The 17645-nt window shown below is 33.3% G+C and overlaps 1 protein-coding gene across 1 annotated transcript in view; it reads left to right on the top strand.

Moving 5' to 3' along the window:
* snd1 (staphylococcal nuclease and tudor domain containing 1) overlaps nucleotides 1-17645 on the top strand; it is a 303535-nt gene that overhangs the window by 105854 nt on the left and 180036 nt on the right. Inside the window, 1 exon segment of the mRNA XM_056455628.1 lies at nucleotides 12809-12918. Coding sequence (XP_056311603.1) covers nucleotides 12809-12918 — 110 coding nt within the window.

The raw sequence follows: 17645 nt of genomic DNA on the forward strand, positions 1-17645 counted from the left end.
TAATGAAACGTGGTTCCCACGCTACTTGAAAGTGTTTGATTTTCAGACGTATAAGTTCAAGGCCTGGAAAGTACTTTTTCAAAACAAACATAGATACTTGAAAGTGCTTGAATTTAAACAATTTTTGTTATTTTAACAATTATTCTGTGCTACTTTCAAAAACTGAACAAAATTAACTAAAATTCTTAATTTAAAGATCTTAAATTTCAATCTTACATGAAGTATGACAAATAATGAAACCGCATTTGATTATTGCCAGGATTAAAGTCACCTAATTGTATAAAAGTTCTGAATGTGACTTAAATGGTTGTTTAAAAAGGTCAACATTTGACAACATAAAAATGACATTTAAAAACATCACTATTATGACATTTTAATGCAAATATTAAGTACAGGAAGGTGGTGTGAATTATAAAGGTGCTCGATTTAAAATATTAGTGATTTTTAAAGTCCTTGAAGGTCTTTGAAATGGTGTCCATGAAAGAGTGGAAACCCTGATGAAAGTCTTATAATGATTTAATATTTTCCCCATACATTATAATGTGTACTGCTTAGTCATAATTATTTATTTTTTACAATAAAGGATTATTAAATATTTTACATTGATTTACAGAAGATATTCTGATTTAAAAATATTATTAAATTAAGTATTAATTATGTCATCAATATTGTTTTATTTTTATACAAAGCATGAGTGAACATGTTCACTCAGTGTAACAGAACTATTTATAGAAGATTGTTTAAAAAATATAAATATAAATGTAGACGTTGCAAAAAGAAAGCACTTTTCATTCAGTATGATTAAATGTAAAATAATTTTTTTGACAGTTGATCCTGACAACAGTGTTGCCAAATTGGGCAGTTTCCTTTCCAATTGGGTGGTTTATTGCAACTTATTTAACAAAACATAGAGTGCTCCTACTCCATTCAGTTAGTAGTGACCAGTGCATTGTGCAAACCACGTGGGCCCACCCACAAGAGGAGGTTAAGGAAAGTCGTATCAAAATCAGACTCCCCGGACAAATCTGACTCCCCTTTGCGTGTACACGCATCACGCAGTGTCTACAGGTACACACAGCAGTTTATTATGACACTTTTATTGATCATTTTTTCCGCAATTGAAGAAAAAACATAGAAGCATTGTCTGCTTGACAAATAAGTTGACCTACTTATGTTCAAAAGCATTTTAAACGCCAAATGGGAGGAACGAAATACCCCATTTTATAAGTAAAACACTAACAGGTGTTATCTACACAACATTAAGTGCAGGGTGTGGTTGAGTGGGGGGCAGTGTTTCGATGTGATCCAGTTATGTTGGGGTTCTGTGACTGCTGGTGTTGGTTGGTGTATGGTTAAAAATGATGACTGTTAAAGTAACTAGGTTGGTTTTGATTTAAATAAATAAGAATTAAATATAATATTAATCTATATTTTGGGCGAATTTGATTTTTTATATATTTATTTTTATTTTTTGCTTTTGCGTGGGCTTTGGACAGCTTTTAAGTTGGAAAAAGTCAGCTATATCTGGCAACACTGGCTAAAATTGTTTACTTGTTTACTATTTAAGTAGTTGTTAACTCATTGTACAGTGGTTAATTACCATCTAAACAGAGTCCACCTGCAAGTGTATCTGATATATTAAAATATCCAGTAACCATCAATAAATAAATGAATGCCCAGAAAAGGGATCAGAAACGGACAGATGTAACAAGCCAAAAGCAGCAGTGAACAGCAGTGGAATTTGTGCCATTCTCAGTGTGAAGGGCTTCGGTTGAGAAAATCCCCGCAGTTGAAAGCCCCTCTGCAGACACACACAGACAGCTGCCTACAACTGTCAGGCCTTTATTACGACCTCACTTGAAGTTATTAGACATAGTGTTCCTGTCTTCAGCCGTCCTCGTTTAAATCTCCTCTTGTCTTCTCTTCATTTTCCGTCTCTGCCTCCACAGGAGCAGCCGGCAGCGTCTTCTGTAACACAATGTTCCGGATCTTTCACTCGCTGTGCGTGTGTGTGATGGTAACAGGGAGCAAGTTATGATGCAATTTGATGTTTTACTGTATATTAGATCAGGAGGGATTGTCAGAAAATATCATTCTGACAAAACACTCTTAACCTAGTCTGGAAAAAAAGGATTTTATGTCGATAAGTTGTCTTTGGTCCTTGCATAAAACATGGAGCTGTCAGAATTGGGTTTTGGATGCAGAAGTGCTAGCCGTGTAGATTTTACAGGTATTTTTGAGATATGCTGGTGATATTTGATCTTCGGTGTGTTTAAGGGTTTATTTATTTAGGTTTATTATCTTCTTGCACAGGTATTTTTTAGTCCGGTGTTTCTCAACCACATTCCTGGAAGACCACCAACACTGCATATTTTGGATTTCACCTTTGCAAGTCACACTCATTGCAAGTCTTTCATTCAATGCTATTGACCTGATGATTTGAATCAGGTCTGTTTGGTTAAGGAGGCTTGTAAAATGTGCAGAGCTGGTGGTCCTCCAGGATCATGGTTGAGAAACACATATTTAGTGGATGGTTGAAATGTTGATTGCTTATTTTTTTTGATTGATATGCTGCCTCTGAATTTATTTAATGTAAAAGTTAACACCAAAATTGGAACATAAGGATTTTGCCCTGGTGGAACTTTTGGAAATACTGCCATGGAAATACGATACTGATAACACTTAATATTTGGAAGAATTAGGTTGAATTGCATAGAATTCACTCAAAACTCAAAACTTCACAAAATCAGGTGAGCACATGTGACATAATTGTAAACTAACAAGCAATATTTGATGGAGATCGGACCATAGGCATTATAATGCAAGTAATCTTTGGGTTCCCGACTTTAATTGCACATGATTTGATGTATCAACAAGCAGAAATAATTTATAACTTATTATACAGGCTGTCCGCTGGGTCTTAAAGTCCTAAAATGCCTTACATTTCAAAATTTTAGGCCTTAAAAGTCTCGAATTCACTGACATGTTGTGTTGTAGGTCATTTTAAACATGTCTTAATTTTGCTTTGTCCAAGTAAAGCTACTCAATTTGGGCCGACATCCATCCAATGACCAACAATACATCTCAATAAAACCTTATATTTTATATTTTAGTTTTTTAATTGCAAAGAGATGCTATTCACAACAGCTGTTAGACTTTTTACAGCAATTTCCCCTAATTAATTTTCCTAAAAAAAAAAAAAAAAAAAAAAATATATATATATATATATATATATATATATATATATATATATATATATATATATATATATATATATATATATATATATATATATATATATATATATAAATATAAACCTTGAATAAGTATAAAATTTCATTCTTAATGGTCTTAAAGACTTAGTCGTACATTTGACTTGATGGAACCCGCAGAAACCCTGTTATATCATAACCCATAGTTTCATTATATCAGGTCGACAGTTGTTATTAGGTGCAGGGTTTCCATGAGTTATGAAATATCTGTAATATTATGGAATTTTAGAAGGTCTAGTCCAGACTTTAAGTCTTTTTTATTTTTATTTTTTTGTTAGTCATGGGAAATAAAGGATTTATTTTATTTATTAATTTTTTCCACAATCTGTGGTAAATTATATATTGTTGTTCTCATAGTGGCTATTAAAATCCTGTAAAATAATAATTGAGCTAAAACCGTTTTTAATATTTAACAGTGGCCTGTTTTTACGTTCATAAGATGTTATAGAATTTCATCTTAATAATCAGACTTAATAAATGAAAGTCAGGGAATTTGATATTTGGCTTAAAGTAGGAACAGTGTGTGGATAATGATAACTTTAAGCATTTTTCAACTGATATCGATATGGCCATGAATATATTGTACATCCCTAATAGAAACTTGTTTTTGTGTGTTCCGCGGAGAGAAAACATGCACCGTGTTAGCCAAAGGTAAACCACAAAAAATGCAATTAAAACTGGAGAAATGCTCTGTAGCACAATTTTGGTGCGATTTTATTCTGGGTGAACCTCTGATTTGACTGCATTTTTGGTCCTGTTTTAATAGCAATTGAATGGGTTAACTACGTAGACCTGGCATCTCTGAAACCAATAGCAATGAAATGTCAGGATCCTTAGGAGTGGAAATAAATGGTATACTTTTAGGCTTCCGCTCATAAATATGAACAGATGAAATGGGAACAATGGCATTTAGCCATCAGGTATATTTCTGTTGAGTAGAAGGGCATAAGTTATTTTATGCAAGTGATTAAACAGTCAGTAGTAAAGAATAAATCAATAAAGAATAGTGATTTAAAATGGTGGTTTCTTGTTTTCTTGTGGTATCACAGATTTTCAGGTGAGAATAGTGACAAGCTATTATTATATAATAATGCTGAAAGACTTAATTTATTTATTAATGTTTGCTATATAGATTTAGTTATTTTTCTGGGGAAAAAAATCAACTCAGATGCAACTGTCTGCTTGTTAAGTTGTGAGAAGTTGAATTGAGAAAATATTTGGTTATGACCAATATTATGTCATATCACACACAGTGAATTTGATATAAAAACAGTGTCTGGACTTTCTGCATTACAGACATTATTTTAACAATTTATAAAAAATTAATCACTTTCTGGCTATCAGATATTAGGCATGGATATGTATTTTGCGATCGAGATTTTCGAAAATAATACATCAGTTTGTAAACGTTTATTATTACCATTTGTTTAATTTCCCCATACAGTTTGATAGTGATTGGACCTTAAAGCCACTTCGTGTGGCATCACACTTAACAAGCGCATAATGACATTTCCAGTTTTACTTAACTTTCTATTTCAAAAACATTGTTATTTAGAACTTTCTATTCATCAAACAATCCTAAAAATATTCAAAAAAAAATTATGCGTTATAGCTGTTTTGAGGATTATTTTATATGTTATTCTGTTTTAAAAATAAACAAATGTCTTTACTGTACTAAATCACCAGTTTATGTATCGTGTCTTGCACTCACAAGTTCAGTATTTCCAACACGACTTGACATGCTAATGTTTTCCAGGCGCACTTAGTTAAAAGCATCTTAAATTTCAGAATGCCGCAAATCATGTGACTAGAACTAACTAATCAACTTCACACACTTAATCACGTGCATGTTATTATCATGTGCTGAAGTTCGTTATTTCAAATATGGACGCAAGCAAGAAAGCTAAACCGCTCGCGCATAAGACACCTTTTTTAAACAACTACTGGGCACAGCGTAGATTCTGCTCTTCTTATTGGCTTTGTGGCTGTTCATTAAGATGATGATTATATGTATATATTGTTACAGTGTAATGTCTCTGCTGTGTATTTTAAAATGGCGCTTCCTTTGTTTTCATTCTCCTGCTTGTGCATGCGCTGGTGACGTTTCTCTGTAAACCAATAGCGTTTATCTGTGCCTTGCTCCGCGTTTTGGTACCCTTTTGTTATGCTAGGTACTCTTCCGAAAGGGTACCCAAAAAGTAGTACGATTCGCTTTTTGGTACCTTTTGACAGTGGAAATGGCCATAACAGCGTGCCGTACCACTCAGTGGAAACTGGCCATAATTACCTCAAACAAACAGTGCGTACCCTATCACTGCTGTGCTTTTCATTTTCTCCTTAAATAAAACTTGTCTTAGAGCTACAACAATGATTTGGCAGTTTGTCATCCTCTGAGTTGATAGTTGCCTAGTTGATGGTTGCCGAGCAACAACAGGTGGCACAGGATTGTGAATGCAAAATGTTGAAATTGAGGCACAATGATCATGTGACACTGAAGACTGGTGTAATGATGCTGGAAATTCAGCTTTGTATTCAGTTGAATATATTTTAGTAAATATTTGGTCCCACTTTATATTAAATAGCCTTAACTAATATGTACTTGCGCTAAAATGGTTTAATTGCATTCATGTGATAACATCAGTAATTTCTGTTATTAGATTTTTAATTACACTGTTTAACATCCTTTACTCCTTAACCCACTTATAAACCTGCACATACCACCTAGCCTGTCCCTAACCCCAACCCGTATCCCACCTCAATAGCACCAGAAGTGTTCTGCAATACATTATAAACACAGTAAGTACATTGCATTTATTTTTTGATGCAAGTACATAGCAGTTAGGCCATCTAATATAGAACATTTAAGTTCTTTTTGTTTTTGAATTATCATATTAATTTCCCAACATTACAATGTTTACTGTATTTCTGATAAAATGAACGCAGCTTTGGAAAACAGAAGAAGCTTCATATGTGACTTTTGAAGTTGTGAAGGGTTAACAAGGCAGCCTGCTAGGTACTACCAGTACTGCAGAAAGACCGGTGTTATAATTATCAACCTGGTGCCAGAGTAGTGCTACTTTTGTCAACCCTTAGTAGATTGGATACAAACCCTCTCTGTTCCATTTCTTTAGTTCCGTACGTCTCCTGTGAAGAACGGAGATCTTGGGCACCAGAAAGGGAGAGTGCCAGTGAGTTTGTGTGTTAGTTCTCTGCAGGAGCTCTGCTGCAGTCTCCTCAGAGAAGACACTGAATATTCTAGCTGTAATTGTGGTGGAGGAATACCGAAGTGCTTTCTGATCTACCGCTTGTTTAAATATCTCAGCAGAAACCCATATTTTACCTCTTGCTAGCACCCTGAACTACTTTTTCGCAGTATGATGGCGTCCTTTCCAAGGACGACTATGGGGATTTAGAGGAAAAAAGCTAAATTTCTTTGGATTGCACTTTTCATGCACTACTGATGTTCTTGCTTGTAGATTTAAGCTTGAGTACAAGGGATTAATTTATTTATTTTGCATATTTTCGGTTTTCTGTCGAAAGAAACTTAGTCACTTAAGTCACTTAAAGAGTTAAGATGCAGTTGTATAAACAGAATTTTGTGGGTCTAATTTGTTAATTGTATATAAAGTGTAGCAAGCTTGTCTTTTTTTTAAACCAGGCCCTTTTCGATCCAGTTTTTACTGAATTGCTTCAGTTTTGCCTTGTCATTACATTATAACAACATTATAGCTGAACTCATTTTAATGTAAAAGATACATTCTGTGTATTTTATATTGTGCTTGTTGAACTGTTCTATAGCAACCTTATTAATGTAAAATGAATTAGTATTGTCATTTATTTGTTTTTGCTATTTTAAATCTGCAGAGTTTAATTTTTAATAGTCATTTTCCCATTCATTTCTTTTTTTTATGTACTGGATCAAAGGGAATTATGGTGAACGGGTTTTTTGTTTACTTTACTCTTTAGTCCTAAAAATACTTTTGTATTGACACATTTGGACTAGAACCATATTTACTGCTGTCAAAAATGATTTTGTAGGCTTTTGTATTGTTAGTTATATATAAATATGTAAAGTACATCATGTATGTCATTTTTTGTTCCGAAATTTACCAAAATGCTTAAGTTTTGCCTCGTCTATGAAAAATATTCTATTTGAAAGCTCTTTAATCCTAAAATTTTTATTTTGTATTGCGCTTGTTGTATTTCACTTTTTGACACTGCCATGAACTGTTCTCTAGCAACTTTTGTTAATATAAAATGAATTAATATTATGTAATTTATTTGTTTTTGCTATTTTAAATCTGTAGAGTTTTATTTTTGATAGTAATTTTCCCATTCTTTTCTTTTTAATGTACTGGATCCAAGGGAATTCTGGTAAACAAGTTATTTGTTTACTCTTTAGTAAACTTTACACTTTACTAAAACTTTTGTATCGACACAGTATAGAACCAGATGTACTGCTGTCGAAAATGATTTTGTAGGCCTATTTTGTATTGTTAATTATATGTAAATATATGAAGTATATCACGCATGTCATTTTTAAACCAAGCACTTTTTGTTTTGTTTTTACTGAAATGCTTCAGTTTTGCCTCATCAATGAACAATATTCTATCTGAAAGCTCCTTAATTCTAAAACATGTATTTCATATTGTGCTGTTTCACACTGCCATGAACTGTTCCCTAGCAACCTTTTTAATGTAAAATGAATGAGTATTATGTCATTTATTTGTTTTTGCTATTTTAAATCTGAAGTTTTATTTTTAATAGTCATTTTCTCATTCGTTTCTTCTTAATGTACTGGATCCAAGGGAATTCTGGTAAACGGGTTATTTGTTTTTTTACTTTTTAGTCTTTTGGATTGACACATCTCGTCTGGAATGATCACAGCCGGCCTAATTGACACATACTGATCACGGAACAGGTTCAAACACAGACTCGGATTACATGCAACTTGTCAAAGTAAATACATTCGTCTTAATACACAGATCAAATAACAACATTTCCAACATTTCCAAACATTTCCTTGCAACGGACGTCTGTGTGCACAACGTGACACGTCTGAATCAGCAAGGCCAACAATTGTTTGATCGCTTCATTCTAATTGAGGAAGTCAGGGTTGAACAGGTTGAACTGCAGTGTTTTGTTCGCGGTGCGTATTGAAGCCTCGTGCCCTGTGGTGAAATGCCATTTTTTTCAGGGGCACGAAAGGAGGCGTCGGCTGTTAGAAGTCATTACGTCTGTATGAGAGAAAATCACTTATACACACAGCTCCTTTCACTGAGAGCTGTGAGGAATCAGAGGAAAAAAAAAAAAAGTGAGACATTTTTATCATAACCTTGGAACTTTTTTTACAAACAGGATTTCAAATATTTCTCTTCCCAAGGCTGCAATTTCATCACACGTTCTCATTTTTCGAATGCTGTTTTGATGAGTGCCTATAACCGCCGCTTTGTAGATAATGTGTTTATTTGCAGATCGTTGTATAAACGGATTTCTTTAACAAAGAGTTCAAGGCCTGATAGGGCGGTGTTATTGAAAGTATATAAAACGTCATTCGACTAAGAGCCTGGAAAAGAGTAGTTTTTGAGATTTCGCTCACTTGAGACTGAGAGACTGATTCGTTTATTTTTTCAGGCTCGTTTCTCATCCAGTGTCCCTCTCATGTGCTCTTCATCCAGCTTACAAACGTCCGTCTCTGAAAACACTCCTGTTATTGTCAGAAATTGTGTTCTGCCTTTGAGCAGATCGGACGCCTGGAGCAATTTAAATGCTAATTTTGGGACTATTTACTGACAATTACCAGATAATTGAGTTGTTTCAGTGGATTCTCTTTCCTTTTCTCAGAACTGGATAATGTCGATTGACTAGTTATTGTAGTTGCGTTTTACGTTATTTTAGGGTATGAGAGAGGGATTTCTATTATAATGTAAAGATTGCCTCTTGTACTGAGATCTTAATGTTTATTGTAAGTGTATTTTCATTGTTTATTCAGTACAGAATTATATTATCAACTGGTAAGGCTAATATACAAAGCCAAGGTTTGCTCTGCTGCGTTTCAGGTCATTTTGTGTGTGTTAATATAAGGAGATGGTTTATTATGTTTCAGAGCCCATTGTGCAGCAAAGGTAGTAGTTAATTATTATCTGGAGCGGTTTTCCATGTTTTTGCATTACTAGCAATTTTTTTTTTTTTCGCCCTTGCTCTCCAATAGCTGGATCCTTAAGTTTCATTACTCAAATATTGCATTTTTTTAAAGTGAAAAAAAGGTTATATAAATCTGCTCCGTAAACTGTAAGTCAAACAGCATTCTGTAAAGGAAATGAACTCCCGAGAATGCTTGTATCATAATTTGAGGCAGATTTGTCTTTTCTAATATGGGGCATATCTTCACTTGTTAGTGCTGCCAGATATTGGTAGGAAATGGAACTGAAGAACAAGTCCATAATAAACTTAAATAAATCAAAAATACTTGCACTGCAAATAAGACAAAAAAGAATCACAAATTGCATCTGCCTGCTTTCACAGCTCCATAAACTCCATCACCATAAACTTTATGAGCCAAGCCCAAGGATGCTTATAATAAGTGGACTTGGCAACACTTGCGAAACACACTTGACTATAAATAAAACATGAATCTTTGGTGACTTGGTTGGTTACTTTAGTCCAAAAATGTAATTAATAAATACGTTTAGTGCCAAGGCGTAGTTGTTTACCGCTGGATAAGTGGAAGATCCGTACATAGACAATGATAATACTGGAAATTCACTCATTTCAATGTTTTGTGACTTTTGAAATACAGTGGTCCTTCATTTATCGCTGGAGTTCCGTTCTAAAAATAACTCGCTATAGGCAAAATCTGCGAAGTAGTCAGCTTTAATTTTTACAAGCTGAACGCATTCGGAACTGTACAGGAGACACAGAGGAGATTGATTGACAATGGTCCACAGCCAATCAGGATGCAGAACACAATGGGCTGTAGAAAATAAAAGAAAAACATGTCAAATTGCAAAAAAATTAAAAAATTTGTGAAACTAAGGCTGCAAAAGGTGAACAGTGTTATAGCGAGGGACCACTAACCAGTTGTAATGTGATGAAGTTGACGACAAACAAGCAAAACTCAAAGTGTGTGCACATTGTTTTGAAATTAAAATATTAATTGGGACTTACACACAGACACACTATTTTTCTCATCAATTTTCAAATGTTATTATTTTCTGGTAAATATGGTCAAGAAATTTTATAAATATAGTGGCATATGGAACCAGTTGTTAACGATATATTAAAATAAATTTATAATCTACAACAGATATTTACTGTTATATTATAATCAGTGTAGAGGTGTATTGTTGTGTTCACACCAGACGCGCCTCTCGTGAATAAATCGCACTGTTTACTATAACTCGCACTATAATCGTCTGTTTACGTGTGAACATTTTGAAATTACTCGCTTCGCTTCAGTCGTACATCAAATTCACCTCACAATAGATGTAGATTCGTGTTATGGGCTGGGCTTCTGTTTGCCTGATAACTCCTGTTACGTTTCTAAATAGCTAACATGGATTTTATTGAGAGAGTAGCTGTGCTTTAGGAGTTCGTTTGAATTGTGTCACTCGCACAAATAGTGCCGCAGGATGTCTATTCGTGTCTTTGCGTTGACGTTTCATCCACGTCTTGTGTGAATGCACCATTAGGATACACAAGTCACGATTCGATATGCATCGCGATACGTTTTCTTGGTACTGTATGCTCAAAAGAGTTCAGTATTAATATTATTATTTCTTAAACGTATCGTAAAAACACTAATACTGTAATACATATGCCTACTTTTGGTTAAAATGTAGTACATGAAGATGGAATTGACATTTCTTTGGACAAATTATACTTGTTATTTATAGAAATCTCACTCTTGGATAAAACAAGCTCTATATTACGAATCCCATTGGTTACATAATGGATACATCGTGATTGTTTACACCTTTAAATGTATAGGTTGTTTTAATTGAATGATGGTGCACGTAAGTAATAAAAATAAGAGCAAAAACTACAAGGGTATATGTGTAAATCTTTAGTTTTTTTTGTTAAAATGAATCATTTCGTATTTGTGTGTATATCTTTAGGTTCTAACTTAATGTCTGTTTGAATGCAGAGCAAACAAATCAATGAAAGGCTATTTGTAGAGACTTGCACTTTTCATAAAAGCATTTCACAAAGCAACTGTGATTCTGCTTTACAATTGAAAGTAATGTAGTTATCAAAGGTTATTATGTCAAAGAAATGTCTGCATTGCAGAAATGTGCAGTTCTTGGGCAGTACAATCATGCAGGTAATGATGCTATTCAAGCAAGATGATTAAGGTGACAATTACATTCTGAGATCATGAAAATAATGTATGGAAAGTTTTATTTATTAGTTCATTTAGTTTGAAACCAGAGCTGGCTAAATCTCTGGGATCTTCATGATGGGTATGCCAAGATCGAATAAAAGAAATGGACCAAATTAATGAAATGTGTTAATGTTTTGTTCAATCAAAGTGAACCAAGAGAACTGAGCTGTAAACATCAGGTTTTGTAGTTTTTAAACACATTCCAGTTACATTTTCAGAAATTTCCATCAATTTACAAGTGTTGCAAATACATATTAACATACATATGCATATTTCATCAAAATATATGAAATGCTAATTATTGTATTCTATAATATAGCAGTGGTTTCCAGGGGAAAATGTTGATGGCGTGTTTGCTCAAAGCCCAGCATTGAATCTTAAATGGTATTTTTTGCATCTTAAATGTCATCTTTCTTCTTAAATTTATATTTATGTTAATTTCAAAAGGCACAAAAAATAAAAAATAAATAAATAAAAAGACAGGCAGGTTAAACACTACGGCACATGTGCAGATTCCAAAGTTTTTATTTCATGCAAAAGCACAAATAATGGATTTTATGTGTAGATTTTTATTTATTTATTTTTATTTTATATGATTTTATTTTCATTTATTTTATTTTATATATTTTTTATTATTATTTTTTATTTATTTTTGAATTACTATATACCTTTTTATTTTATTTTATATAATTTTTTTTGTTTTATATGATTTTATTTTTATTTATTTTAAATAATTTATTTTATAATTTTTTTATTATTAATTTTATATTTTATTTTTTGTTTTATTTTATGATTATATTTTTATTTTATGTATTTATTTTAATTTTTTATGATTAATTTATTATTCATATAAATATATTTTTTATTTTAGATTTTATTTATTTTAATTTTTAATGATTATTTATTTTATATTTTATTTTGTGTTTTTTTATAAATTACTATCAAAGCAACACGATTACATTTTAAAGCAGTTTATTAAGTACTTTATCCAAAACCTTAAGAGCTAAAATTTGACTAAAATTAAATTGTTTTCAAGAATTTCCATCACCTGTGCGAACCCTGAAGTGTAATCACAACAAAATGGACACTAAAGCACATCATCTTGTTTTCATCAAAGCTCATACCACAACCATATATTTGTTTGTGTGTGCAGGAATCGAGTGTCCCCGAGGGTCTCGCAACATGCCAGGTGGAATGCAGGTGGCAGAGCCATACAGTGAAGAAGCCATGCTGTTCACCAAAGAACTGGTTCTTCAGAGAGAGGTAAAGCTCCTGTCATTTACACTCGCTTCCTGTCGCTTTACTCTTCTAGACTTTTCCATTTGGTGCGGTTGACATGACAGCGCCTGTGATGTTTTGGTCTCGCCGGTCATTTCGTGACAACTATCTGTCCGTTCTCTTCTTGCTTTGTCTCCTAACTGCTGTCTTTCTTCACTTGAGAGCCTTTTACTATATTCAGAGCTCTCGGCTATCTGGATGTTTCGGTTACTCTATGAATAGCGGTCACAGGAATTACACAGAAATTGAGGAACTGCGGATATGATGGTTCAGACGCTTTATGAGGAATTCACACACTATTCTTACCTTCTCCTGAGGGTGCTTGACGCCGCGCGGGTGCCGTTTCCATTAATGTTGTGTGAATGAGGTTGGCGGTGCGCTCTGCCTTAATGAGAGGAGCTTTTTTTAAGAGCCTGACATGAACCTAGGCTTTGCTGAGGGACTGGACGCTGCTGAGAATTACAAAAGAGGTACCGGAAGCCGGAAACATAAGAAAAGAAAGTCCTAATGACCTCCATCGCCCCCGCATTGAAACAAAAGCTATGCTTGTTACAAGCAATAGAAGTTCTTGAGGGAAAGAGTAGGCTGTCGTTTACTTGGGAAAGTGGGAAGTGTGTTGACACGGACTACGTTTACATGGACATCAGTAATCAAATTATTTGCCTTAATCTGAATAAGTCAATAATAAGCTTAGGGTGTTTACATGAATGCTCCTTTCATGTTCCCGTTTTGCATGTTGTGGTACATAGCTCGATTAAAGGCAGCATACCTAAGACATACATAATCTGACAATTTAACTGAAAAAAACCCAGCAAAAGATTAGAAGGTCAAGCTATTTTTTTTAAACACATGCAGAGATTAATTCACCACAAAACCAGAAATGTGAGCCAACAAAGTCATATGGTTAGTTTTGATTTCATTTGTACTTAAATGTCCTTGCGTCACTTTTCAACAATTGTTTCCTCCGAGATTTCATGAAACAACAGTTTGTGTTCTTCATGACATCATATGCGATTTTCGACATTTTATTTTTCATTTTGTGACAAGTTCAACTGCACTTTATTTCTCACACTGCGTGCAAACAGACGACGCCGGATACAAGTTCTCAAGCAATAGGCTACCTCTGCCATTTCATACACTTTTCATTCATGGCCCCTTGACAAACTACTGTATTGGAGTACACAGTAAGGACTGGTGGGAGATTTCGCAGCATTGTCATATCAGACGGTGATTTTTATCTGGAGAGATCTTAAATGAAATCTTTTTGAATGTCAATACTTTCATTATCAAATGTAAACCTTAAAAAGTTTTAGATTTTTATTCTATATAATATTATTATTATTATTATTATTATTATTATTATTATTATTATTATTATTATTATTATTATTATTATTATTATTATTATTCACGTATTATACATATTTACTTATATATATTTTTTTTTATTGCTGTTGATGACTTATTATTGTTAAAATATTTTAGAATTATAGAAAAAAAATGCTATTTATCAAATGTGGTAAACTTTTGAGTACATCTGTTTTTTTTTTTGTTGCCATGACATAACCAGAGAATCTGATAGGGCAATAAACTCAAAACTCTTCTCTCTCTCTCTCTCTCTCTGCAAAGTTATTTCCCGCTCGCACCAAAAATGTGATCTCTTGCTTGAAGCCATTCTCAATTGTTTATTTTCAAATGCCTCACAACCATGTGTGCATCCTGTCACAAAATATAGTGAAAAGTACTACAAAACAGTAGTAGTTTAAGGTGTTTACATGTCTGTACTTCAGTCGAATAATGTGACTAAAATGCAAATTCTCCACATGTCTTAATTCAATTTCTGTTTAGTTCGTTTATGACTTTACTCGAATCAAAATCTCTGTTTACATGGTAGACTCTTAATCAAAGTATTGTCTTAATTGTATTACAGTCAGAGTATTGGTGTCCATGTAAACGTACTGACTTGGGGTGCAACAATACAGATTTGGTTAGATTTGGTTTTTGGTACGGTTCGGTGTATGGTGTTTAGGACACTATCAAACAAAAACAAAAATGATAAAATGCTACAAGAAAAATAACACTACTATAAGGATTTAAGAATGTAGGCATCTCAGCTGTGCAAATTATTTGTTTTGTATTTAGAGATGATAAAGGAAAATATGAAGCAGATATGATTATACATGCTCAATTTCATAAGAATTAGAAATGTAGTTGAAAATGTCTGACTGTTATTTAAAAGCATACTTTTCAGTTTCATTAAATGATGCTGCCCTGCAAAGAGCAGTCTAAGTAACTAAATATGCAATAATAATGTTTGCTTATGCATAATATAATAATCATCTTAAAACAAGAATCCTCGTCCATGACCTTTCCATAGCTGCTTCAGCTTTTTCTATTCATTTAATTAAATGACATAAAAAGCATGTTCTGGTGAGTGTGTCTGTGTGAAAAATCTAATAAAGTATATTAATGAAAAATAATAATTAAAAAATATATGAAATTTAGCTTTTATAAGCACAGATTTATTTATTTTTTACTATTTGTATGTCTATGAAAATGCTGTTGCATGTACTCAATAACTATGTTTCCATCCAAAGATGCGAATTAAATGTATGCGCAACACGGGAATATCGCATAAAAGACAAGCAAATAAAGCAGCGTTTCTATCCAATGAGTTAAAGAGAACAAAATCGTCACCAAATATCAAAAAGTAAAAACGAAATTTGCTGCAGTAGGAGCTGCTGCTTCAATCTTTTCTTTATTTAAATTACTTGCGCCTCAGAAGACCATGCAGTGAACATGAGGTGAATTTAATTAAGGTTATTAATTAATATATAATAACACTAATTCTGAAATGGTTAAGGCGATTTAGAATGAGCAAAACAACATTTCAGATGTTTTACAGTGTTCTCAGCCTGCTGGTTTGTCCATTCACACACATTTTTGTCATCACATGCCTTTTTTTTTAATGCACATGCTGGAATTTGTTTGGTAAAAATGTTTCCATCGTAGTTTATGCACATTTTTTCTTATCGATTTCCCAGAGATAAGAGAGAGATTCCCAGAGATTACGCTGCGTAAAAATGTGCTGGGTGGGTTGGCGGTTCATTCCGCTGTGGCGACCCCGGATTAATAAAGGGACTAAGCCGAAAAGAAAATGAATGAATGAATTTTCTTATCGAAATCCTACTATCCTACTTATGCACATACGTTTTTTTTCATAGTTTTTGCACATCTCGCCGTTTCCATTAGCCGTTTTTATATGCGCTTGCCAAAAATGCACATAAATATATGTAAAAAAACATAGCAAATATTAGATTTTTTTTTTCTTATGGCCTAGTTGGGCTAGTTTTAAAGATTTTTACTTGCTCTGCCAAATATTTCCCTGACCGCACCCTAAAAATAAAATAAAAGTAGTTATGTCTTAGCCACATATTTAAAATTGCGTCAAAGCAAGCCAAGCTAAGTTGTATTCATGAACTTTTTATTCAGTATAATTTTATTTAAAAACAATTGATATTTAAATAAAAACTTTTATCTATTTATCTTATAATCGAGGAGCAACTGTTGTCTAAACTGTTAGTTTCGTCATGCCATTTCTTGATTATAAGATCACGTTTTTTCCACACATAGAATATTGTAAAAAACCTGTGGATTTATGTGGAATGATTTGGGGAGTATCGCAACCAAAAACGTAAGATGTTACATAATAATAATACATTTTATTACATTTTTTTATGTTTACAATGCAAATCCTATTAGATTGGTAAACAAATCAAGTCTTCCATATAATATATCTACCATATATCTACTAAAAGACAGAAATAATTACTTTTCAAACTGGATTGTAAGTAAATCATATGAACAAACATTAGCCAATAATATTACTGAAATTAATTTAAAAACTGAATAAATATAAATTTACACACATTTACACACAGCTAAATAAATAGACTCGATAATGGGCTGAAAATCTGCGTGGGCCTAGTGATGAGCCAGAACTAGGCAGATTGAGCAACTACTAATCCTATCTACCATCACAAACTGACCCTAGACATCGGGCCACCCTTAATGTCAAGCCCTGATCGCTAACTAACCAATATGAAAAGTTCATACCATCAATAATGCATACACAAGGGCAAGTATAAAAACAGACGTTCTGAAATGTGAGTGCCAAATTTCATCATTCTTTATAAAACAACACATCTGAATACCTAGTTGAATTGTTTTGATACCAAGTAATTAAAGAATCGACCTTGTATCCAACTAACAAAACTGACTAATCTGTGCAGTATTTCAGGAGTACATACAACATCAGTGCTTTTGTTTATTTTTCATGTTTTTTGTTTTTTTGTTCTTCTTCTTTCCGTCCTGTTCTCTATACACTCATCTGTGTGTACTGGAAGGCGGTTGTGTTTGGATTACCCCTAAAAGTTGTTGGTCTCTCAATCTGCCTCTAATCTCTCATGATCTGAAGAACGTAATTAAACTGGCATTTCTTCTACATTCGCACACACACACACACACACACACCTCCTGCTTTTGAGGTTTTCACCAAGTGGAATTAAGACTGTAGGCTTTGGATTTCCTTAAACACACATAGCAAGCTGCGGCAGAAACACTGAACGGCGTCTGCGACTGTCTGTGCTTTCATTTAGTTGAACAATATATACATTAGTCTATAAAAGTGTCTGATTAACTGACCTGGGGTG

The sequence above is a fragment of the Danio aesculapii genome, chromosome 4 (assembly GCF_903798145.1).
Source record: "Danio aesculapii chromosome 4, fDanAes4.1, whole genome shotgun sequence".
NCBI lineage: Eukaryota > Metazoa > Chordata > Actinopteri > Cypriniformes > Danionidae > Danio > Danio aesculapii.